Genomic DNA, 23,931 nt, shown 5'->3' on the forward strand with positions numbered 1-23,931 from the left:
TTGAATGCTACAATTACATGGAGTATAATTTGTTAGCAACGTACATTAAACTCACGAATATTGTTGTAATTGTAATGTATTATGATATAAATCACATAATACTAGCCTATAGATATTAATTGAAAAGGCAAATTGATGTGGAAAATAAAATTATATCATGAAAAAGTTGTTTATTGAAGAATAATTAGGCTAATCAGACATGTCCGGTTAAAAATAAAGTTAGACTAATCCTAATGATTATATTTTAGGTCATAAATAATTGATGTACTATACTAAACTCTGATTAATTTCCAGTACAAAAGTGAATTAGAGAATATAATTTGCAACAAATAATACTATGCCCTAATGACTTTAAAAGTTGTAGATATGAGCAAGGTCGATAGCTTAAAAAGAATAGACTATAATAATGTTTTTTAAAAGTGACTATACTAAATTTAAAAATGAAGAAAAGTTAAATTTTGCAATAACTATATATAGGTTTATAGTATTAATGTTTCGTGGAAATAAATTTGCTATGTTAAGTTTTTAATTTTAGTTTACATTAAGATTTTTATAGGGGAACTTACATTGAGGATTTAACTTTTAAGATTATGGCGTAGAATTCAATGAACTATAATTGGATAGTTTGGATGTTCTCTTTCTATATACATATATATATGTCTTTACCTTAAAATTTATTTCTAATTACGAAAGGGAATTTCTAACTATCGTATGGATTTTTCGAAAAAAAAATTATAATTTAAAATGTGTGGTTACGTGGCATGTCTTAAAAATCACATCTTTTAATTAAGAAATTGAAATACACAAAAAAAATCAAAATTATACTACTAAAACACAGCCGTAGCCAAAAAATAAAACGAACTTCATCTCAGAAAAATGGTAAAGACAACCATAATCTAACATTATTTTCATCTCATCACTTGCATTATTTATGTCATCTTTTAAACACTCACACTCACACTCACTTCACTTCACTTCACTTCACTTCACTTCACTTCACTTCACTTCACTTCACTATTCATGAAACCCATATTTTTGTTTTCAATCTCACATTTGGATATTGTATATTGCTAAATAAAATTGGTAGCGTAAGCGAATGCTTTTGCCCAAAAAATAACAACAATCAAAATAAACCTTTGGCCCAACCAACTGTTATTGAAAGTCCATAATTTAAACCTCCCATCAACAACGTATCTTATGATTCTTTAGCTATAAGCCACAACATAATGAATGTTTATATACACCATTTTGTTCTTAAAGATGCAGACAGCCGCTACAATAGATACACACAGAGTATATCTCGACCTAGATAGCGTAAAGGAACTCGAGGCGAGGGCAGCGGTGCACACGACCTAGTTTGAGGGAGGAAGTCGAAACTATGCGGTTTTGGAAGTGCAGAGAACATAGCCAGATATGAGAGAACTCATTGCGAGGGCGACAAAGGCGAGGAAAGACATGGATACAGAAGCAGTTGCTAAATCTGGAAACTGGTCCTTCCCCCAGTTCAGTTGCCAGTCGTCGATCCGGATAGTGGCCGACGAGGAAGCTGATATGAGAAGATAAGCGATCATCTGCCATCAACAAACATAACCATAACCATGATCATTATCATCGGAATATTTTTCAATAAGCAAACCAAAAACAAGAGGGGAAAAAGCATACGAGCAAGTTCTTGATTTGTAAAATAACTCAACTAAGAGCAGAAGCTGCTAAATAAAGGGAAAGTTAAATCAATCATAAATGCGATATCGTTGCATCTTCTACATATGATTACCGTTTGATGGGCTGGGATTCAGATCCAAACTCCAGTAAAATATCAAAAAAATGATATGCGTTTTGATCTGGATATTGATACCATCGGACAGTCTCACACAAGTTTTTAAGTTTCTTAATTGGGTTCTCTGGCAATAAGTTTTTCGTCGCACAGCTTAACATGGTATATATACAGCATGATCAACTATTATTAACAGCATATACATGAAACGCAACGTAGAAGCATGTAGTTAAAGCGACTAAAGAAAGATGAGAATAGTGGTGAATGGAATCTATTTTTTCATCTTTACCATTCTGCTTTATTCAAGCTATGAGATTCCTCCTTTACTCATAAAAATGAAGAAAATGCACACACACTCCTTAAAGCACTAGAGACAATAATTCTTTGACATGTAAAGTGAGGTGGTGACTGATGACTGGGAGGAAGAAGGAACATAATGCAAGCCAAAAAAGTGGCTCAACAAACAGATAAACTCTTAGTGATTCCCTTTCGTCAACTCATGGCATCCGATTATTCTAGGGAGCAAGACGACAACAAGGCCCACGACACCAAATAAATCACTCTATGTTATACCCGAACAAAATTAGAGAGCAAGTAGATATAAGATAGAAGTACTAATCAAAACCCTTCATTATCACTAATCATCATACAGAAAGGGAAACATGATTCTTGTGTGAAATTCTCTCTCAGCATCACCATCACGACTACACACTTTCCATGCTTCTTTTCTTGGTCTATGCAACAATACCACACAAAGAAAAGTAATATCTGATCATGCAAGTCATTACTGATTACCATAAAGAAGCATATAAGAAATTAACCACAAAAGGGACATTTCTCTTGCAAATGTTCATATAACGAAATATATGATTGCTCAAGTCACACATAATAGGCAGAAAAAAATTGCCTGATCAGCTGCAAAGTTGAGGTAGTGCCGGAGTCTTGGTTGTTGATGCACCATATACTTTCCGGTCGCCAGATTATACGACATATCCAACGCCTGAGCTCCAGAATACACAAATCCAATCACATTCACAGACATACAGTACCTGCCAAATCCCTAATTCAGATCCAAAACCACATCCTCCAAAGAATACAAATTTCAAACAGCCTCATATATGCTACACTGATGAACTACATCAAACACGATTGTGATAGATCTTCACACAAACAAATACATTCACGGTTGTTTGGATAGTGTAGTTGGCTAGTCTTAGCATTCAAAAAGCCAACCAAAGGTTACTGGCATTTGAAAACACATCTCCATTGTCCATTCAAATTTCAATTGACCACTGATCTAAGTATTCCATAAGGGAAAAACAAACTCCACCACTTGAAATGTAATCTCTCAAGTCTCAACCGTTACCGAAACTTTTCCATGTTGTATTTGCATGAATGTGAATTATTAATGTCTTTTTCCAACTTCCACAAAAAGAGTATATAAACGAGCTGAAACAGAGCTTAAGTGAATTTCAAAATTTCAGTCAAGAAATCACAATCAAATTAGTAGAATAAGTTACATACGTAGTAGTAGTAGTATTTTATTCTTTGCCTAAAATTGAACCAGTTATCACTCCTAAAAAGAGAGTTAAATAATTCGTGTTTAATGTATACTAGTAATATTTATGCAGAAAACACAAACTCGGGTTATAAAATACATTTAATTGCAAATAAACATTTCGATAAAAAAAATTCAAATTAATTGGTTACCTGAATTCTTTGTAACGATCAAATGAATCGAGAGCCCATCCCTGATTTCTATCAGCTGCCATTACTGCAAATGAAACCAAGCAAAACAACAAACCAAAAACCCTAAACCCCAACGCAGCTTTCCTCACCATCTTCTCTCTCTTACCTCTCCTCAATATAGACAGCGACGGACTAACCCTCCTCTGCCTAATTCCACTTCCGCCGCCGCCGGTCAATTCAGGGCCCGGATCCGTCTTCGGCGCCACCACATTCGGCTCCTCCATCACCGCCCTATTCATCACCGCCGCCATAGGCTCCTCCACCACAACCATATCCTCCATCGGCCCCTTGTACACATCCTTCCTCACCACCACAGCCGCCGGCCGAGTCTGCTCACTCCCGCGGCCGTGATCGAAGGTGATGTACTCGGATTCGAGCGAGGAACGATCCATCGGCCGATTCCTCTCGTGATCCGGCGAAGAGCCGCGGCTGTTCCTGATCGTGATGTGCGCGGAGTCCGCCGAGGACCGCGCCGGCGAATTTTGCTCCGGCGGGGAGAGCGAGATGTGCTCATCGCTGTTGTGCTTGGAGTGAAGCGGCGACGAGTAGGATTCCGCCGGAGAAGATAGGGAGATGTGGTCTCCGCTGTTGTTGCGTCTGGATTGGGGCGGAGAGGGGGCGGGGCTCGCAGATTTCGGCGGCGGAGGTGGAGCAGCTTCAATTTCAGGTGGCGGTGGGTGATAATTTTTATTTTCCATCAAAAGGGAATTTCGAATAATTTGTTTTCCGGAATTCTCGCTTCTGTTGATTTTAATAATAGAAAAAATGAAATTGGTTTTGGAAGAAATGCAGCTGATATTTTTCAATCCCTTATTTCCACTTTTTATTTAATCTTCATTTTTAATTTTTGAATTTTATTTTTTAGTCGTACTAGATTATCCAATTTGGAGGCTTGTTTTCGGACGGTTAGCAAAAGTCGATTCCAGTCAAATACTTATACTAGTATTTCTATAGAAATCATTTAACAAAAGTTGACGGTAATGAAAAGTATGCGGGGACGCCTAATCTAACGGAGTTGCAATTTTACATGGATGAGGTGTCCGAAAATAAATTAATTTATAATTCTAATAGTTCAACAACTGCTCCCTCAGTCCGGCGATAAGAAATCTTCTTTTGTCATATTTCAGTTCGTCCCACGATAAAAGTCTTATTTCATTTTTATCATAAATAATATATAGGCATCATATTCTACTAAATTATTCTACTCACATTTTATTATAAAACTAATATATATATATATATATAAATGAGACTCATATTTCACTTACTTATTCAACCCATTTTTTACATTTCTTAAAACGCATGACATATCTAAATAGGGCGGACTCCTACTGCGCACGGAGGAGTATTATACAACCAAGTATTAAGAGATATTCAATTTTCAATATTATATCTCATGACTAAATATGCATGTATTCAGTTCATAATATTAAATTTTGTAATTTAATTATAAATATATAATTATATGATAATTAGTTATAATCAATTCTTTCAATTAAAATAATCTCACAGTTCATCCTAGGTGGATTATTCAAAGATAATTAATTATGATATTGAATGACACCTAGGTATACTTTATATTTTGTCATGCCGTTCTTCCAAGTTTCAATAGTATCAAGTTGTACAATTCTATCATATTTCATAATTTATCAAATTTGTATAATGGTAGTATCAATTTTCTATTTAAGGGATATAATAATTTTAGTTCTCTCTACCAATATTTATTATATATTTTTTTTAGTTGTCAATATAAATTTTTCAAAAAAAACAAGCAATGTTGATAAATAAAAATATCATAAAAATGAATAAATGCAAGATGTATAACAAAATATACTCATTGGGTTGAATAACGTTGAAATTTCATAAATGTTCAGGTTGTAGATGGAACTAGGGTATCGAGAGCCGTTGATGGCCCTCATAGTGCGACGACCTCATGAACATATCATGTCATTTTCTTATTGTCAGATTTTAATTATTTAATATATGTTCAGGTCGTTATCATGTTACTATATAATTTAGCACGACACGACACGATTAATGATAGTAATAATTTGACAAAAGCTTTTCATTTTTGGATGAGACAATTTTTTATGGACCAACCGAAATCAAAAGATGAAGCTATATTTTTTTGGACGAGAAGTATTACACAATTAAAACATGTTATAATATGATTAAAACTTTATCACGATTTAAATTTATATAGGTAAAATCAAATTATAATATTTTTTAATATCAATAAACATAATACAAATAGTAATTTTATTCTTTAAGGGCGCGTTTGATTGCCCGGATATGGCGATATGAGATAGGTGAATCATATCGGATGCCGTAAGATATTGCTGATAGTTCATGAGATAGTTCTCCGAAATATGGCGTTTGGTTGCCCTGATATAATCTATCAGATAGCTTACACTGTCTTTGTTTTGCTATATGGAAAGTGCTGATTCGGAGTTCGATTGTCATATTTGCCCTCAAAATAATTTCATACTTCCATGTCTGTCCTCAAAGCCCTAATTCATCCATACCAAAATTTATAATCTGCCGCCTAAATCACGCTTCTAGCGCCATTACATTCCCTATCAATCCAGCAGCGGTAGCTCGACGAACTCCATCCACTGAAGCCAGCGTCGCCGCCGGGTATGTATCTATCTCCAACACCACTGTGACAAGCCATGTTTTTCTATTCTTGCTTCGCGTTTGTGGATAGATTGATTTTTTGATTGTGGAATTATTTGGTGATGGATTGTGCGAAAATCTCACATACCTCAGACGAGAAACTCAGAATCATAATTGGCTAGGTTTAAAGATCTGCACAATTAAAATGCCGTTATTGAGGTTTATTGCTCTGTGTTTTGCGCCATATAAATATTCCGTTTGCGAAACTCAGAATCATGTACTATATTGCTTTGTTGCTGTATGTTTTGTCTGGATTGATAGGGTAGCTAATGAATTTGCAATGCCGTGTAGTGTACAGCTTGATTGATATGGCCTCACAACACACCGAAGGTAGCGAAGACGATGGAAGCCCAGAGGGTAATAGGCTGTTAGGTTTATGTTGTTGCTATTCTAATGGAAATCAGAAATATATTCGGCATGCCGTTAAATTGGGTGTTTTGTGATGTTAGGTAGCAAGGATTTGGGGTCAAACAGGAACGCGAAATCCGACAGGTCGAGACGCATTTGGTCGGCTCGTGAGGAAGAAATCCTTATGGCAACTTTAAAGGAGTTGGCAGCTAACGGATGGAAGTCCGACAATGGGTTTCGCAATGGTTACCTTGTTCGGGCGCGGGAGGCGATAAAGAGTGAATTTCCAAAGACCGACATAATGCCACACCCGCATATCTACTCAAAAATCACTACTTGGAAGCGAAACTACGAATCACTTAAGACGATGCTTAGCTACAGCGGCATTGGGTTCAATTCGGATGGTACCTACCGAATTGAATGCGATGACGAGCAATGGGCTTTATTTTGTAAGGTATGTATTATGTTATTCGAAACCATGTTGCAAACTGAAATGTTGTGAGATGCACTTTACTTGTAGGTTATATAAGTTCTATTTATATAAGCGTTGCTAATTGCTAATATTAAGCTGTGATTGTTTGCGTCCAGAGAGACAGGCATGCCAAGTATATGCGGAACAAATCATGGCCTCAATACGAAGACTGGAATGAGGTTTTTGGAAACGACCGCGCTGATGGTGAGAAACGTATAGACGTTGGTGCTGCTGCGAGGACCATTTACGGGAACAAAGATGAAGCTCCGGTCTCTGATGAGCCTCAAGCCGCGGATGAGACATCTACGCACATGAGCTTACAAGATCTATTTCCTGACATGGTATTCCCGGAAGGTGTCATGCCTGAGATGATTGATGAGAGCCAGTCCGCCACCGAAGTAGGAGGGCCTGGAGTTGGTGCTGATGTAGGTGTGAGTCCAGGAGGAGAGGCTTTAGGGGGAACATGAACCACGATAGGGGCTGCTTCTGGATCAGGTTCAATGAGAGGAAAACAAGTTTTCAAGAAGGTGCTAAAGAAACAAAAAGTAGAAGACAAGATGGATGGAGTTATAACTCTCATGGGTCAGATTCACACAGACACAAATGAACGTTTGAAAGAGATTTCGACTAGGATTGGGTATGAGTTCGATCTGAGCAACAAGAGGTCTGAGGTCTTTGATCAACTGAAAGGTATTCCAGGATTATCTCTCAAGCTACAATTCTATATTTCCAAGAAACTGGTTAAAGAACCCGAACTCCTTGATCTGTTTCGCGGCTTGCCCGAAACTGCTCGTGCAGCCTTTGTGTTTGATCTATTGGAAGCTGATGATAAGCTGTAATAGTTACCATAGGGAGTCCATTTACTTTTGATAATTACTACCTCATTCTGTGTGAAATGAGAGAACAATGTAGTGATGTTATTTTGAAACTGCTGCTAATTATCAATGGCTTTTTTGGATGTTGCCTTAATTATGCTGCCTATTTACACACTTTGTTGACAGGGTTTGTATGTTAATTAAAATGATTGTAGCCAATGCAGACGCTAATGTAACTAAATACCGAATATTAGGGAACTGATTGGGGACTGGTAATCAACAACTGTATCGGTCAAATATTGAAGCTTATATGCATTTATTCTCGGAATCAAACTCACCGATAATCCAACGCATATACTGCCAAGACCTACCGCTTCAAACTCATTCATAGATTGTCTAAAAAGCCTAAATGTCAGCCAACTTTGTTGTGTAGAGGAAACCAGCCATTTGGCTTTTTGCAGTGTCATGGCTAATCTAAAAACAGTAGCATTTATTCATTACTTGAGCGGTGTTAAATACGCCAAACCATCTTGGAAAATCACCACATCTCAGTTTGCATTCATTGATGGCCAACGATAGAGCCATGGAGTTCTTACGGATGCCATCATTCATTAAGACGTTTTCCGAAGCGACTAGTATGAATGAGTTGGTAATGTTTTTCGTGTTCAGTTTTCTTCTTTATAACGTCGACTTGTTTGAGAATAACATGACGTGGTTGATTTTTTTATTTGTAGCGCATTCCACCAGAGTTTGTCGCTCTTCATGGAGCGAATCTACCCTTCGACTGCCGCCTAATCACGCTTCTAGGAAGGAAGAGTTTCCCAGTTCGTGTCTTGAACATTGCAAGTGGTTGCCATTTCTACGCTGGCTGGTCGGACTTTCGGATCACCAACGAAATTGTTCACCATGACGTACTTACTTTCACTATGGTTGATGCGGGGGTATTTCTTGTGAAGCGCTATAACCCAAGAACTGGATGCCCTCCTCTCGGTGATCTACAAGGTGCGACCTTGTTTGATGTTAGTGTGTAGGCCTTCGTTCAATAAGCTGACTTTCCTTTTTTTCTCGTTATGTGTAATCACAGCCACTGGATATGGAGACTCCGACCATAGTGATGCCCCGGATGTGGATACATCAGACGACTATGTCCCAACGCAATCTGAGGGTGGGGACTCATCAGACGGTGATGACTATGCTGTAGAAGCAGGGGTGTTGGATGAGGATGGCTGTCCGACGTTCACCGTTACTTTTGATTCGTCGAACATCAACCGCACGCTGGAAATTCCAATGTCTTTTTGGCGCCGCCACATTCGAATGATTTCACTTCAAGACCCCATCTACTTCAATGTAAACGGAGACAGTTGGTACATCATGCTCGACCACAATGAAACCAAGATTTGGGTGAAACGTGGCTGGAGACGTTTCAAGGAACGTAACAATATTGTGATCGGTGTTCGCTGCCACTTCAAACTCATTGATCGGAATGAGGTTCAGTTTTACGTGTGGTTTGACCGGCCTTGAGAAGTTCATTTGAATGCCTAGGAATTGAACTACCTATCTACTATGAATTATGTGTGATGTTAGTGTGTTATGTATGGTGACGCATGTACCGTGGGTGCTTATAGTTCACCCAATTTTCTTAATCGGCTTGTTAGTTTGAATCACAATTGTCACTTGCAGTGTTATGGTTAGCTCAGTTTGATCGATCCACATAATGCAAACAATGCTAAAACAATCATTAAAAAAAACGGGAGCAAAAAATTGCAGGAAAAATTGAAGCCTCTGCATCCGGGAGTTTAATGTATTACAACTTGAATACGTTTAAAAAAAATCCTGAATATAACAAATACAAGAAATTATCCTCACTCAACATTACAGACCCAAAACTGAAAAGAGTAACAGAGCTGTTTGTATAAAAATCACAGAGCTTCGCATAGGCAGTCAAACTTGCCCATTGTTTCTGTCTCCCCACATTTCCCTTGCAAGATCATCCCTTTTTTGGGTCCATGTTGCCGATGGTTCCACGCTACTAATATTATCAGCACATAACACGGGATCGTTGGCATTTTCATCATCAATATCGGCCTCATTAACCAGCTCAGCCTCGACGGGATCAACTACCATTTGACTTCGTATATAATTGTGTAGAAGGAAGCATGCGATTATGAGCCCAGTTTGAACATCTATTGGATAAAAGCTTGCTGACCTGAGGATTCCCCAGCGCATCTTCAGCACCGCGAATGATCTTTCGATGACATTCATTGCCTTGGAGTGTCTAAGGTTGAAAAGCTCTTCCGGTGTTTGGGGTGCCAGCCTGCCGACCCCCATTCCTTCAGATGGTAGCGGACACCTTTGTACGGTGTCAAGAAACCTTCAGCATTTGGGTATGCACTATCACAGAGATAGTAGCATCCTGAAAAATGCAACACATGTAGATGCAGTATAAGTAAAGGGGTGTAACAATCTATAGACTATGATGAATTTATCAGAAAACCGTGTGTACCACACCTTTGGGTACTTTCAGACCTAAAGGTCTGCTGATAGCATTCCTTAGAATCCTTGAATCGGCTGCTGAGCCTTCCCAGCCAGGAAGGAGGTAAGTGAATCTGAGCTGGGGGTCACAAACGGCTAGTGTATTGGTGGTGATGTGACCTTTTCGATTACGGTACCGGGGTACGTCACCGATTGGGACACGCACGTTGATGTAAGTCCCGTCTAAAGCACCTAAGCAACCCTGCAACCACAATACAAACCACATTCATCAGCCGGATATCCAACATGTATATAAGCATCTCACAGTTTTAATCTACCTTGAACCATTTCCATCTACGATCCGTCAACCCTCATCTATTGGCGTGGGCTTCACCAAAAACAGGTTGTGCAGCGTGAGAACTCCACGGAGTACAGTGTGTATATATTTGGAGACGGTTTGAGATGATCGCATGAAATTGTAACATACTATGCAGGATTTTTTGTGATGAGCTAACACACACAAGAACATGGCCACTTGTTCTTCGACAGTCACTTGTTTCTGGTCTATTAGTCCTACGCGGTCACGAAGAATACGGCAAAGACGCCCAAAAGTATTCCTATCCATTCTCAGATTATCCACACAAGCTCTATCTGTCACACGCACAAGCCTATCTAGATGACGCACATGATCCGGAATAGAATCTAGAACTACAGACTGACCTAGTCGATCCCAACGCTTACGCTTCCGATTTTGAGGGAAAAGTAGTGTGATCATCAGAGATATGAGAAACATGTTAATTTGGTGGTTCCGTATAATCTCTTCTATCAGAAGCACCACGGTGGTCATGTTAGTCTGTGGACATGAAACCAATTGCAAACAATGGTGATGGAAACACAATATTATCAAAAATGCTAAAACACAACAAAAGAGACTTCAACTAGTAAGCAATCTTATAACATTTCTTGATTTCAACATAATAGGAGCATAAACACAACATAATCCAAACAAACCCAAACTACGGAAACTTTTAAATCGCTAAGTGCAATTGTGCATATGTTAAATTTAGACATTCAACTCAATTTCTATTCGGTGCCGAAGGCAGACTGCATACCTTTCGAGAATCGTCGGCGTTACCCATTGAAGCCAACAAACAATTGAGAGCAATTCAAATCAACAACTCACAATCAGTGGATGGGGACTCTGCGAGCAATTCCATCGATTCATTTCCATCAACCCAACAAACAATTGAGTTCAAAATTATGCAATATCGAACCATTAACCGAAATAAAGTGCTTACCAAATCTTCGGCTTACCAAATCTGTGAATCTGCGAATAAATCACGTAACAAAATGGCCGAATCTGCGAGCAAAAGTCTATTTAAACTAATCTAACACCATCACAATCTGCTCACTTGAAATTGAAGCACAAATATAAAAGGGTCTTTTTGGCAATCACACAAGACACATTCAAATTTCACAATCGGGATCCATAACATAAGCTCGTATCGGAGCCTATCACCGAGACAGCCATATGCAGCAAAACATGGGTGGTATCTTAATCACAACCGGGTTGGTGGTTGTATACCGGGTATTTGGGTAAGCCTATCAGGGCAATCAAAAACTAGACACACCCTAGATAAGAGGGCTTATCTTACCCTATCAGGGCAATCAAACGAACCCTAACCCGAGTTATAGAATTTTTTCAATGTTCATGATATTGAAAGCTTGAAATAATTAATATTTTCTGCAATTGATGGGGGACAGGGGTCCTTGCCCAACGTTGCTTTGCCACCGTTAATAATAATGGATACTTTAAAGAACCTCAACTACCGTACAAGGACGGAGAATTATTACCGTCTTTATGGAGTATTTTTATTCGTCTAATCTCTGCAATTATTGCTGACAAATGACAATACAATATTTTTTATCTTCATAGATCTATTGATTGGTACAACTGTACAAGCATATAAATATGGCTTTATTATGCCAATTGCCAGCACTAATTGACTAGATTTATTACTACAAAATGCGTTATCAAGTTTACAATGAACACAATCATATAAATACACATTTATACCAACAATATTTAACTAGATTTAATACTACAAATAACGCATTATTAAATTTACCTATTTAGAGAAAAAGAGATAAAGTTTAAAAATCTGAAATGGTAAAAAAAGTAAAAAAACCATTAATCGCGTAACGTATAAAATAGGAAAAAACCTTTTACTGCATCCACAATTCTACACTACTCACATTTGACCGCACTATTTCCCACTTCCCCTTTTCCAATATTCCTGCAAAATCCCGAGGAAAATCCTCGACGCCTCCTCCGCGCTCGGCCGTACAACGGTAAATGAAGTCGGCGAATAATCGCGAGAGCTTTTCCTTTTGTTTCTGTGAACATGTTAGCGAAATGTGTTGGACGCGTGATGAATTGCAGCAGCTGTAATCGAGTTTTTCTGCTTGTTTTTTTTGTGCATTTTTAGCCTCTGGCACCAGGCGAGCGAGCGAGGATGGGAGCAATTTGCGAAGACGAGTGCTCGTTGTCTTCGAATTACAGTTTCGTGTGCTCTCAGGATTTGAGATTCTCCAAGCAAGTTCATGACAATGTCCACGGAAACATTTATCTCGATCAGGTAACATACTTCTCTCGGACTCTGTGTGTGAGTTCTACTGGAGCTACTTGTCCTTGTGCTCAAAATTGTTAAATTAGTCGATAGATAGAGGATAGGTTCATTCTAGTGATAAATCGTTCGGTTTAAGCTTTGTGAAAGCTGTCATGTGTTTCTACCTGAAGAGCTACTATATTTTCTTGTGTTAAGCGTTTGTTCAGATTATAGTCAGTTTATCAATTGTTTTTTGTTTTGCAGCTATGTTTGAAATTTGCTGATACCGAACAGTTTCAGAGGTAAATAAATTAATTCTGCCATCTGTGTGGCTGCTGTAGTTATGCTGATTTAGAGAGGTGTTTGGTTGGGAATTTCGGTGAATTTGGAGTAGTGGAATATAGAGGGCTAATTTTATTGGAGAACTGTTAACCATTGATGTTTGCTTATGAATTGAGGAAACAAACTCTAAATATAACTGACTATCAGGTTTTAAAAACCTTGTTAGGAGGAATAATTTTTTTTATTTAGAATTCTTATTAGTTGGAAAAAAGTGCAACTGTGCAAGGGTATTTTGTTCCTAGTGTTGTTGTTTTTATATACATACATATATATATGTTTATAGATGTGTGTATTTATACATGTATATGTCAGATTCTTTCTTAAAATTTAAATGTATAGTTGAAGTTGAAGAATCAATTATAAATTCCTCAAATGAACAGTACTCTTAGTTTCTAACACAATATTTGTTTTATTGCCAGGCTGCGCGATCTTAAGCAACTAGGTGAAGCAGGCCATTTGACGTTCTCTCATCATAGTCATTCACTAATACTACATTAATTTTGAGAAATGGTTATGCTGAGTAGCTTGAGTATTAGATTATGACCTTAAGATATCCATAAGGTCGTATTATCTGTTCATTTTCTTTAATGAACATTCAATTATGTGAAAAAAAATCATTTTCTAGTTACAACATTCTATAGTATAATACTCGATTGGAAATTTGAGGAAATTGCATCTTTAGGCTTGATATTTTTTCATGCTCTTTTACAGTAAAAGTTTTCTTATGGAGACGTCGAGATGTTTTTATGGAAACTCAGTTGTTAGTTGTAACTGATGTGTGCACCTCACTTGTTTACGTCCAGCACTTGAGGCAAAAGATTATGGCCTTTTAAATTTTTATTCAATTATAGTTGCTTGTGTTGTTCAAACTGCAGTAACTATCAAGAAGAAATATCATGGATTGTTTTATTGAAGCTCTCTGCTCTCCTGATGAAGGATCTCAGTTCACTTAACTCATAAGATGAAGTCTTTCCATTGACCACTTTGTGTGAAATATTTTATTTTATCTTCAGGAATGGCACACATGGTTTATCCAGGAGCTGTCCATTCTAGATTTGAGCATTCTCTTGGAGTTTACTGGCTTGCTGGTGAAGCTGTTCACAAACTTAAGGCTCAACAAGTTGTACCCTTTGCATTAGAAATGTTTAATCAAAGTATACAGTGAAGTTATTTTGTAATCGTTGTAAGTGATATGCATTTTGCAGGGATTAGAGCTGGGTATCGATCGCTTTGATATGCAGACCGTGAAACTTGCAGGTAATTTTGCTTTTTATCAATCGATGAGTAGGGGCATCCATTCGCATAAATCATAATTCCTGACTACCTCTTATGCTTTGATTGACAGGGCTCTTGCATGACGTAGGTCATGGACCTTTTAGTCATTTGTTTGAACATGAGTTTCTTCCCAAGGTTGTTGCAGGATCAGAGTGGTAATATTGCATGACCAACTACAATTTTGTAAAATACTAATGTGTTTCCTGCTGATTAGGTCCTATTATTAAACTGTGATAATGATGTTTATAGGTCTCATGAGCATATGTCTATAGAGATGGTGGATCATATTGTTGATGAACATCATATTGACATAGATGCTGACACCATTAAAAGAGTCAAGGTGAGTTGATGAAATGCTTATCATCACTTGGTTTAATTTGTCAGAGCTTAGAGTGAAACATGAGAGCTTGTAGTGAATATGATTTCATAGTATTTTGATGTCATTAAGTCAACTCAGGTGATTACTCTTTTTGCCGAATCATAATTTCTATTTTACACCTATAACTTGTTGGCTGTGACCAATGCGAAATTCTGTTAGTTAAATTCTAAGAAGAAGATATTGATGGAGTCTCGTGGAGACATATTACTAGTGGTTCTGTGAAATTGTATCTAAAATTCTAAATAACGGTGTGCTATATGAAATTTTTAAAAATTTTATCCTTATGCAATGTTTATTTCTAATGATGAGGCACTGAGGCTTTGTGCTAGTATTTGATTAGATTATTTCAATCGTAGTTCTGTTTTCTGTGTCTAAGAGTCAATGTATTGTTAGTTTTGACTCCATTTCTGCCCCTAATACTTTCGCAGGAAATGATACTTGCAAGTTCAAAATATGGTATAGGCAAAGTAAGGGATACTGTAAAGATCATAGCGATTTTATTTTATTGGTTATGGTGCAGCTTTATGGTATGCCAGATCACTTGTTGAGATTAAATTTATGGTTTTCTCCAATCTATAGAGCACAAGGGAAAAGCGTTTTCTTTATGATATTGTGGCAAATGGTCGAAGTGGCATTGACGTTGACAAGTTAGTAACCTCAACTCAGGGGACTATATGTTCTTTCTAAATTTTAGATATCATCATTTAAGTGTATCTTCCTTAGAAACTTTGTTAATCATATTATTTATTCCACGATTAATTTATACTGCAGATTTGATTACATTGTCCGTGACAGCCGAGCATGTGGTTTAGGATGCAATTTCCAGTTTGAGAGGTTATTTTCTAAATTTATTTTTTATTTGACTCACATGCACTTAGTTACTAAAACTTGGGGAAGATTTCACTAGATACAATTATGTTTCATGAAGGATTCTTTGTGACTTGCAGGTTAATGGAGAGTATGAGAGTTATGGGAGATGACATTTGCTACCGGGCAAAAGAATGTAAATACATACATAGCTGAACATGCACCTTTTCTTTAAGTAACCAATCCTCTTTTAATGAAGTATAAGTTTCAGATCTCACCGTCCATAAGTTGTTTGCCACCCGAGCTGATCTGCACAGAACTGTTTATACTCATGCAAAAGTGAAGGTATGTGCCAAAATGATGTTAAGTTCTGAAGTTGATTTAATTGCACATACATAGCATGAACAAAGGTATATCTTGTTTTGCTTTCCTTGGGTGGCCTATTTACATCTGAAAATTGCTCTAAGTGTAGTTTTGTGTTTCAGGCTTTAGAGCTGATGGTGGTAGATGCCATGGTGAGTGCAAACAGTTATTTACAAATAGCATCTCACATACAGGATCCTTCTCAGTATTGGAAGGTTGGGGAGCTTGCTGACTTATCTATCTTCTAACTTCGTATATTGCATGATATTTACATTTTTATGTTCTGTATTATAGTTAGATGATACTATTATAAAGACAATTGAGACTGCTCCAGATGAAGAATTGAAGGAATCCAGGGATTTGATCATTCGGATTCGCCGGAGGGACTTATATCAGGTCTGATAGACTAAGTACGCGACATTGACGATTTATGACTACTACTGCTACTTTGTTTTTCAGTCATTTTAGCTCCTAGTGCAACAGCATGAGCAATTGTCTACTGACCCTCTAATTTGATTTTGCAGTATTGTAATGAGTTCGCTGTTCCAAAGGACAAATTGGAGAATTTCAAAAATGTCACTGCTCAAGATATAGTTTGTTCACAGGTATGATTACTTTAGAAAATAATATTTAGTATTATTGTCTTATTTTCCAGGAAACTTTCTGCAATTTATATTTATTGCATTCTTGCTGTACATAGAAAAGTGGCGTAGTGTCCATAAGAGAGGAAGACGTTGCTGTTACCAATGTCCGGATTGATTTGACTCGTGGGAAGCATAATCCTCTTGATAGGTGCTTATCCATATTGAATTACTTCATGCACCCATTTCCTTTGATATAGTTTTTGAATGGCTATACTAATGTTTTGTATTCTCTTCGCATATTCCTTCTTCCAGCGTCAAGTTTTTCCAGGTGTGAATCACGCGTTGCAATTGTGGCTCTTATTAGATTCTCATTTCCGCAAACTTTCTCACTGCTTCCCCTCCCCCATTCTCTCCTTTTCAAGGATTATGAAAGTACGGAAAAATTCATTATTTCTGATGATCGCATCAGCCACTTGCTGCCAACATCTTACCAAGACATGATTGTGCGAGTCTACTCCAAAAAACCTGAACTGGTCTGCTCTTGAACTTGGATCAAATTTGATGGTTACGTAGTTGTTGTTTTGTGTATAAATGCTTAACTTTCCGCCTGTGCAGGTTGGAGCTATTTCCGATGCCTTTGAGAATTTTCAGTTAAAGACCTACGGAGTCAAAAAACAGGTGCTGGCAACACCGGAGAAGAAAAGGCAACGGCTTATGTAGCAGCTCCACTATCCTGGTTCTATCTTTCTCTCATTAAACGTAATGCAGCTATAGTTATACCACACATATTTATCTTCAATATATTGGTATATGTTATTGAATGTCAATATCCACATAGGCCACTATTTTTTATAGCCATGTAAAAAACACTTTGGTTTTATGCATTTATCATAATATACTTCTTTTAATGTCACATTTGCTGATTTTATGAAAATCTGTCTTATTGATATTGTTAGTTTGTCGTGCTGGAACTTCATGTTTAGATGCCGTAAATGGACAAACTAACTAATTACGCATACTTCATGTTTGTCGTGCTGGAACTTCACATTTTACACATCCTCCAAATCATACGAAATCGCATTGATTTTATTTTCATTTATTAGAAATAGATGGTTACATGATATTCTTATCAAATCATAATCACCGAAACAAGTGCATCTGAAGATAATACTCACTCAATTTATTACCAATAATTATGGTAGTTGACTCTATGAATTTAATGCAGTAAAATTCAGAAAATAGAAGGGACGGAGGAAAAAGTTGTGTGAAGGATTTTGTTCACTATATTATAAAAACAAAATTATTATAAATGAAAAATATGAAGAAACTTATTACTATTATTATAGGGTTAAGAATTAGGAATAGGATTGAGCGCCCTCGGTCAAACTTCAGATTAGATCCTAAAAAGTCGGGTCAATAGGTCGTTTTACCAATTTTTTTAATTAACTTATCTTAATCAATTCAATAAACACTATAATAGGAGTAATATTCTGAAGAATCTTTTCACATTCCACAAGATGCGAAAAATAAATCTATACAGTGTACATTTTATAAATCCAAAAAAAAGCAGCACAAATCACATCACATTAAATTAATCCGACTGACAAAATCTGAGATTAATAATTTTGTGTTTTTTCCCAAATGGGCAAATCCCAACTGATTAAACTTCCACACAATGCTGTCCGCTGACAGTTGCTTCACTAAATCAGCACACACAAATAGCCAAACGACGTCGCATTTGAGCTAGCCGGAGAGATGGCGGAGGAAGACGTCCACGGCGGCGGCGGATTCGTGAGGGCGGATCAGATAGATCTGAAGAGCATCGACGAGCAGCTCAATCGGCATATCACCAGAGCTCTGACCATGGAGAAGAAGAAGCAGGAGAATGGAGGGAAGCAGCAGCAGCAGCAGGATGAATCGAGGGAGATTCCGGCGAGGCAAGAATGGGAAATCGACGCCTCGAAACTCGTGGTCAAATCGGTGCTGGCGCGGGGCACTTTTGGCACCGTTCACCGCGGCGTTTACGACGGAGAGGATGTTGCAGGTATATTTATTGAATTTTTCCTTTTATGGATCGATATAAATTAGATTCAAAGATGGTAGAATTAGACTGAATTTTGTGTTGCTGTTTTCAATTCAGCAATGTGGCTAATTGACATGTTTTGGAATGGGAAATCTTTTTTTGTGGCGGTGAAACTGGTCTATGCATTCCATGTGTTTGTTAATTTATCTCAATATCAGTAGGCATTAACCTTGCAGTATTTATGCTAATTTTTATTCATAGACAGTTACAGGAGCTTTTCATGTCAAGTTTTTTGATGATTAGTAGTTTTCTTGAAGGGAATAGTAGAATTATATGAAGAAATGAAATTCTGCCCCTCATTTGCTTCATAATTGATACACCACCATATATAGAAAAGTGGACGATTTCTAAATATCCTATAAAAAGAGAGGACTGTTTATGAAATAAGGGAACACTGATGATAAAAGCTTATTCTGAAATAGTTAGCACTAATTTCAAGCTGCTTCTGTGTTTCGCAATGTTATCAAATAGCAGATATGGCGGCGCCATGGCTCTATGGCATGGCGTTCTGTGGTGGAAATGCTATAGCAACATGGTGCTGCCATAGCACCGCCATATCCGTCATTTGACAACATTGCGTGTGTACTGCATTTAGGAATGGGGCATTATGCAAGAAACATGGATGTTAGAGTTGTATTTTATACTTTATTAATTGTTTTAAGAGTTTTAGATGTTATATTTTTGTTATTTTCCAATTTTTGAATTATGTATAAATAATACATTAAGTATTATTTTATTTATTTAATTATTGACCGCCATATCCGCCATACTAATACGCCATATCCCTGTGGCAGTTTTTAGGCGAACCGCCATAAGCCGCCATACGAGATTGATAACACTGGTGTTTCGAATCCCCGTCCCTTTACTGATGTTAGTTGTTGAGTGGTGACTTAGATTCATTTTGTATGCCCCCGTAACAGTTGATTTCTTTTATCTCCAGTAAAACTTCTCGACTGGGGGGAAGAAGGCCACCGGTCACAAGCTGAAGTAGCTTCCCTTCGAGCAGCTTTTGCACAAGAAGTTTCTGTATGGCACAAGCTTGATCATCCAAATGTTACAAAGGTAACGATTTTCTGCTAAAATGTTTGATCATTGCTTGTCCTTTTATCCTCTATGTTGCAAATTGCCCTTATTTCTCTCAAGATGTGGTGTTGGAAAACTCAATATGCCTTTGGCTGTTCGGGATTTTCACCTTATGATACCTTTTCAAGCATACCATGATTTGTCATGCCTCGGTGCTGATTCGCCTCTGCAGTTTGTTGGAGCTACATTGGGTGGATCAGAGCTGAACATACAAAAAGACAGCGGCCAACTTGGAATGGCGCGTAATGTCTGCTGTGTCGTGGTTGAATATCTACCCGGAGGAACCCTTAAAAATTTCCTCATTAGAAATATAAGGACGAAACTTGCTTTCAAAGTTGTTATTCAGCTAGCTTTGGATCTTGCACGAGGGTAAGACTTCACCTTGATTCCACTGTGATTTACATTTGCTGGTTATTTCAATCACTTGACTTTCTTTGCTAAATTTCCACAGCTTAAGCTATCTTCACTCTCAGAAGATCGTGCACAGGGATGTGAAAACAGAGAACATGCTTCTCGATAAGAAGAGAACAATCAAAATTGCTGATTTTGGTGTTGCACGTGTCGAGGCTTCAAATCCTAACGAGATGACTGGGGAGACTGGCACCCTCGGTTACATGGCACCCGAGGTACATCTATGTCATCTCCCAAAGTAGACACCCCATTAACAATTATGTCATTTGCATGCAATATGGCTTACTTTTCTTCTGTCAATCTTTCACAGGTCCTCAATGGCCACCCCTACAATAGGAAATGCGATGTATATAGCTTCGGCATTTGCTTATGGGAGATATATTGCTGTGACATGCCATATCCAAACCTCAGCTTCTCTGAATTGACTTCAGCTGTCGTGCATCAGGTACATAAAAACTTAAAAATTGTGTGTTCTTCAAGATCTTCAGTTTTGAACTAAATCATCATTGTATGCAGAATTTGAGGCCAGAGATACCTCGGTGCTGCCCAAGTTCTATTGCGAATGTGATGAGACGATGCTGGGATGCCAACTCGGACAAGAGGCCGGAGATGGATGAAGTGGTTTCCATGTTGGAAGCCATTGATACATCAAAGGGAGGTGGCATGATTCCTTCCAATAAATCTCAAGGTTGTTTCTGCTTTCGCCCGAGACGAGGGCCATGAGAAATCTCCCATCTATTTGAAGTTTGTACAGTGTTGATGTTCGTAGCAAGCTTAGCTTCGATAAACTATACTAGCTAGCTTCTCCTTCCTCTCTTGCTTTTCGTATTAGAATTATGTATCCAAACTCTTGCTCAATTCAAAAACAAAATGAACATTTTCAGTTCATTGTGGAAATGGTTTAATTCATTTTATAGCCAAAAAAAATAATCTTCTAAGTTAACAAAGAACGAAATAATACTTAAGTAGTAGGAGTACTACATAGAGAGTCTTATGTCAAAGTGATATGAATCAATAGTATATTCTTTTACTCCATCACTTAACATCACAATTTTATCACTATCTCATTTCATTATTTGTACTATTAATTAATCTTATAGCCTTTTTATTTAATTATATTATGTATATTTAAATATTTTAATTAAACCAATATCTGAATAATCAAAAATAGAAATTCTATTAAAAATTTAAAAGTATATAATTGAAATTAAAAGAATTACACGAGATATAATAGTGTTATTGTATATAACAAATTAAAATCACAAGCGACTACCTTGTTGCACGTTTGCATCAAATCATAGTTCATTTTTAAAAATTGTCTATCTTAATAATTTTATTCACCAAAATAACTTTATCTAATATTTGTAAAGACAAAATAAGCAATAAATAAGAATATGGATTAGTCTATGATCCAGTGTATTGTTATATCTATATTTTTTTCCTTTCCAAGATTTATGTCATGTTCTTTAAATAGGTAATATTCTTCACCTTCACACCATCATTACTATTTTAATTAATAAGCAAATATCTTTGCAATTATTTCATAGAGACGTAAATCATCTATATATATACTCACACACTCAATCACGTGCTTCACACGTTTTTCTTAAATCTCTTTATCTACGAGAAATGTCAATTCCTTCTTCTTCAAAAATGCATGGAGTCGATCTTGGACGTTTCATTGTGGGCATTCTTGGTTTGTGCCTGAAATCTCTAACAACCCAATTTAATTTCATTAGCTATTTTTATTTTCTTGAAAAGACTAGTCATTTGCTAATTAATTGTAATAAAACATTAATTCCTCAAATTTCTTTGTAGGCAACATCCTTTCCGTCCTATTCTTTGTCTCCCCAGTGTAACTCTTTCTCTCTCTCTCTCTTTCCACTACAAAAAAAATAGTTGGATTATTGAATAATGGGCAATCCCTTGCTAATTACCGACAGAAAACAGTATTACCAGCGGAATGTCTGAAGTCCGCAGCTAAAATTTTTTTAGCATGTAAACTACCGACGAAAATATTTCGTTGGTAATCTGTCAGTAACACTGTTTACAGGAAAAATAGTTGTTTTCTGTAGTGTTCTCTCTCGTTCTCTCATCTTGAAAATTGCAGGACAATATTTTCGAAAATATGCAACAAGAAGAGCACAAAAGAATATCCACCATATCCATACTTAGCAGCCATGATGAATTGCATGCTTTGGATTTTCTACGGTTTACCTTATATTCACCCAAACAACAATTTCGTCTTCACAATAAATTCATTCGGCCTATTTTTGGAGGTCATTTATCTTTCTATTTTCATCTTGTACTCCTCGAAGGAAAAGTACAAGGTAACCAATTAATTATTAAAATTGGTGTTTTTATCATTTGACCTAAAAAATTGTCTAATTAATTATTTACTACTACTATTTACTAATTTGAATCAGTTGATTATATCCATAAGCATTTTTGTTGAGCTTGTTGTATTTGGTGGGATCGTTGCCATCACTATTCTTTGCTTCCATACACACGAGAAAAAGGTCCATGTTTGTCGGAATCCTATGCAATATTTTTGAGATTATTATGTATGCTTCCCCCTTTTGCAATGGTAAATAATTACACCCTCATCCTTTTATTTTATTTTTAAAAAGCCTTCCGTCCCACGAAAGATGTCACACTTGTGGGACGGCACGAGACTTTATGAGGTTTTGTTTTGTGTGTTAAATTGAGAGAGAAAATATAATTTTTATATTTATGTGAGAGAACTTTTTTCAAAAATGGAAATGTGACATTTTTTGTGGGACAAACTAAAAAGAAAAGTGTGACATCTATTATGGGACGGAGGGGGCATTAAGTTAGTTAATATAGTGAAATATGATGTGTTTGTGCAGCTTAATGTTATCAAAACAAAAGAGTGTGAAGTACATGCCATTTTGGCTTATTGTTGCTGGTTTTGCAAATGGGATCACTTGGTTCACTTATGGCTTGCTCGAGACTGTTGATGCTTATATTGCTGTGGGTTAATTATGCTTTTAGTTTTCTTAATTAATGTTTATATGATTTTTTTTTGTATTTTTTGAAATAATTTACTTTTAATATTTTTAGGTGTAGGTTGGAAATGGGATTGGGGCATTGTTTTGCTCTCATCCAGCTACTTGTGTTTGCTTATTACAAATCCAAGCATAATAATAATAGTGATTCAAGTAGCGATGCGAGATCAACAACCGAAAACTCAGGCAATGTGTAGAATTAAAGACTGAAATATAGCTAAAAATATACTGAATTAAAGACTGAAATATAGCTAAAAATATACTGAATTAAAGGCTGAAATATAGCTAAAAATATACTGAAATGTAGATTTTTTTGTCACACACTACCAATATAATTTCGAGCGCTTAGGAGGACATTATTAATACTAATATTTAGGATTAATATTAAGGTTTCGAGTTGGACTTTTTATTTTGTTTTATTAAATTGTGCATCTGTGAGCTTTCTATGTTTGTATATGTTAATATACAATTTAGTACTCCATGTAAAAGAAAGATAAGTTGAATACTACAGCGATGTGAAATATGAAATTTGCAGAACAACGATATGGAGCATCTACAAAAACAAAAGCATAATGAATTTCCTTCCATATTCATTCCTGGCTGCTTTCATGAATTGCATTCTATGGATATTATACGGCATGCCTTTTGTTCATCCCGACA

At 36.8% G+C, this 23,931-nt stretch overlaps 5 protein-coding genes and 1 pseudogene across 5 annotated transcripts; 4 read left to right on the plus strand and 2 right to left on the minus strand.

The window, feature by feature from the left end:
• Positions 1-1,125: 1,125 nt before the first annotated feature.
• Positions 1,126-4,307, minus strand: LOC121769954 (CASP-like protein 4A3). The gene is made up of 3 exons (XM_042166734.1): positions 3,485-4,307; positions 2,682-2,823; positions 1,126-1,571 (listed from the first exon to the last, which is right to left on the minus strand). Exons 1-3 carry the CDS (start codon positions 4,219-4,221, stop codon positions 1,377-1,379), a joined length of 1,074 nt encoding a protein of 357 aa, XP_042022668.1. The 5' UTR covers positions 4,222-4,307; the 3' UTR covers positions 1,126-1,376.
• Positions 4,308-8,399: 4,092 nt separating this feature from the next.
• LOC121771944 (B3 domain-containing protein Os03g0212300-like) lies at positions 8,400-9,355 on the plus strand. The gene is made up of 3 exons (XM_042168848.1): positions 8,400-8,483; positions 8,569-8,836; positions 8,919-9,355. The coding sequence occupies exons 1-3, from the start codon at positions 8,400-8,402 to the stop codon at positions 9,353-9,355; spliced, it is 789 nt and encodes a 262-aa protein (XP_042024782.1).
• Positions 9,356-9,775: 420 nt separating this feature from the next.
• LOC121771945 lies at positions 9,776-10,162 on the minus strand. Its single transcript, XM_042168849.1, has one exon. It carries the CDS (start codon positions 10,160-10,162, stop codon positions 9,776-9,778), a length of 387 nt encoding a protein of 128 aa, XP_042024783.1.
• A 2,380-nt stretch (positions 10,163-12,542) lies between these two features.
• LOC121771740 (deoxynucleoside triphosphate triphosphohydrolase SAMHD1 homolog) lies at positions 12,543-17,578 on the plus strand. Its single transcript, XM_042168601.1, has 20 exons — positions 12,543-12,658; positions 12,796-12,945; positions 13,180-13,217; positions 13,677-13,699; positions 14,271-14,377; positions 14,463-14,514; positions 14,603-14,687; positions 14,782-14,872; positions 15,340-15,378; positions 15,491-15,558; positions 15,683-15,745; positions 15,859-15,914; positions 15,990-16,063; positions 16,204-16,296; positions 16,376-16,477; positions 16,606-16,686; positions 16,782-16,873; positions 16,978-16,993; positions 17,088-17,198; positions 17,281-17,578. Exons 2-20 carry the CDS (start codon positions 12,823-12,825, stop codon positions 17,383-17,385), a joined length of 1,419 nt encoding a protein of 472 aa, XP_042024535.1. The 5' UTR covers positions 12,543-12,658; positions 12,796-12,822; the 3' UTR covers positions 17,386-17,578.
• A 340-nt stretch (positions 17,579-17,918) lies between these two features.
• Positions 17,919-21,139, plus strand: LOC121771742 (serine/threonine-protein kinase STY13-like). The gene is made up of 6 exons (XM_042168602.1): positions 17,919-18,709; positions 19,689-19,810; positions 20,004-20,200; positions 20,283-20,457; positions 20,553-20,687; positions 20,759-21,139. The coding sequence occupies exons 1-6, from the start codon at positions 18,421-18,423 to the stop codon at positions 20,963-20,965; spliced, it is 1,125 nt and encodes a 374-aa protein (XP_042024536.1). The 5' UTR covers positions 17,919-18,420; the 3' UTR covers positions 20,966-21,139.
• A 756-nt stretch (positions 21,140-21,895) lies between these two features.
• On the plus strand, positions 21,896-23,117 carry LOC121771946 (annotated as a pseudogene).
• Positions 23,118-23,931: the final 814 nt, after the last annotated feature.

Source organism: Salvia splendens, chromosome 16, assembly GCF_004379255.2.
Source record: "Salvia splendens isolate huo1 chromosome 16, SspV2, whole genome shotgun sequence".
Lineage (NCBI taxonomy): Eukaryota > Viridiplantae > Streptophyta > Magnoliopsida > Lamiales > Lamiaceae > Salvia > Salvia splendens.

What these genes read in the sequence shown, in the direction of transcription:
- LOC121769954 (XM_042166734.1), bottom strand. Translation starts at nt 4,221, where the DNA reads ATGGAAAATAAAAATTATCACCCACCGCCACCTGAAATTGAAGCTGCT. An exon ending in GATCGTTACAAAGAATTCAG is followed by an intron (nt 2,824 to 3,484) that starts GTAACCAATTAA and finishes GGGATTTGGCAG; the next exon opens with GTACTGTATGTCTGTGAATG. An exon ending in TCAACTTTGCAGCTGATCAG is followed by an intron (nt 1,572 to 2,681) that starts GCAATTTTTTTC and finishes TGTTGATGGCAG; the next exon opens with ATGATCGCTTATCTTCTCAT.
- LOC121771944 (XM_042168848.1), top strand. Translation starts at nt 8,400, where the DNA reads ATGGCCAACGATAGAGCCATGGAGTTCTTACGGATGCCATCATTCATT. An exon ending in CGACTAGTATGAATGAGTTG is followed by an intron (nt 8,484 to 8,568) that starts GTAATGTTTTTC and finishes TTTTATTTGTAG; the next exon opens with CGCATTCCACCAGAGTTTGT. An exon ending in TCCTCTCGGTGATCTACAAG is followed by an intron (nt 8,837 to 8,918) that starts GTGCGACCTTGT and finishes GTGTAATCACAG; the next exon opens with CCACTGGATATGGAGACTCC.
- LOC121771945 (XM_042168849.1), bottom strand. Translation starts at nt 10,162, where the DNA reads ATGGGGGTCGGCAGGCTGGCACCCCAAACACCGGAAGAGCTTTTCAAC.
- LOC121771740 (XM_042168601.1), top strand. Translation starts at nt 12,823, where the DNA reads ATGGGAGCAATTTGCGAAGACGAGTGCTCGTTGTCTTCGAATTACAGT. An exon ending in GCGCGATCTTAAGCAACTAG is followed by an intron (nt 13,700 to 14,270) that starts GTGAAGCAGGCC and finishes TTTTATCTTCAG; the next exon opens with GAATGGCACACATGGTTTAT. An exon ending in GCCGGAGGGACTTATATCAG is followed by an intron (nt 16,478 to 16,605) that starts GTCTGATAGACT and finishes TTGATTTTGCAG; the next exon opens with TATTGTAATGAGTTCGCTGT.
- LOC121771742 (XM_042168602.1), top strand. Translation starts at nt 18,421, where the DNA reads ATGGCGGAGGAAGACGTCCACGGCGGCGGCGGATTCGTGAGGGCGGAT. An exon ending in ATCATCCAAATGTTACAAAG is followed by an intron (nt 19,811 to 20,003) that starts GTAACGATTTTC and finishes TCGCCTCTGCAG; the next exon opens with TTTGTTGGAGCTACATTGGG. An exon ending in CTTCAGCTGTCGTGCATCAG is followed by an intron (nt 20,688 to 20,758) that starts GTACATAAAAAC and finishes CATTGTATGCAG; the next exon opens with AATTTGAGGCCAGAGATACC.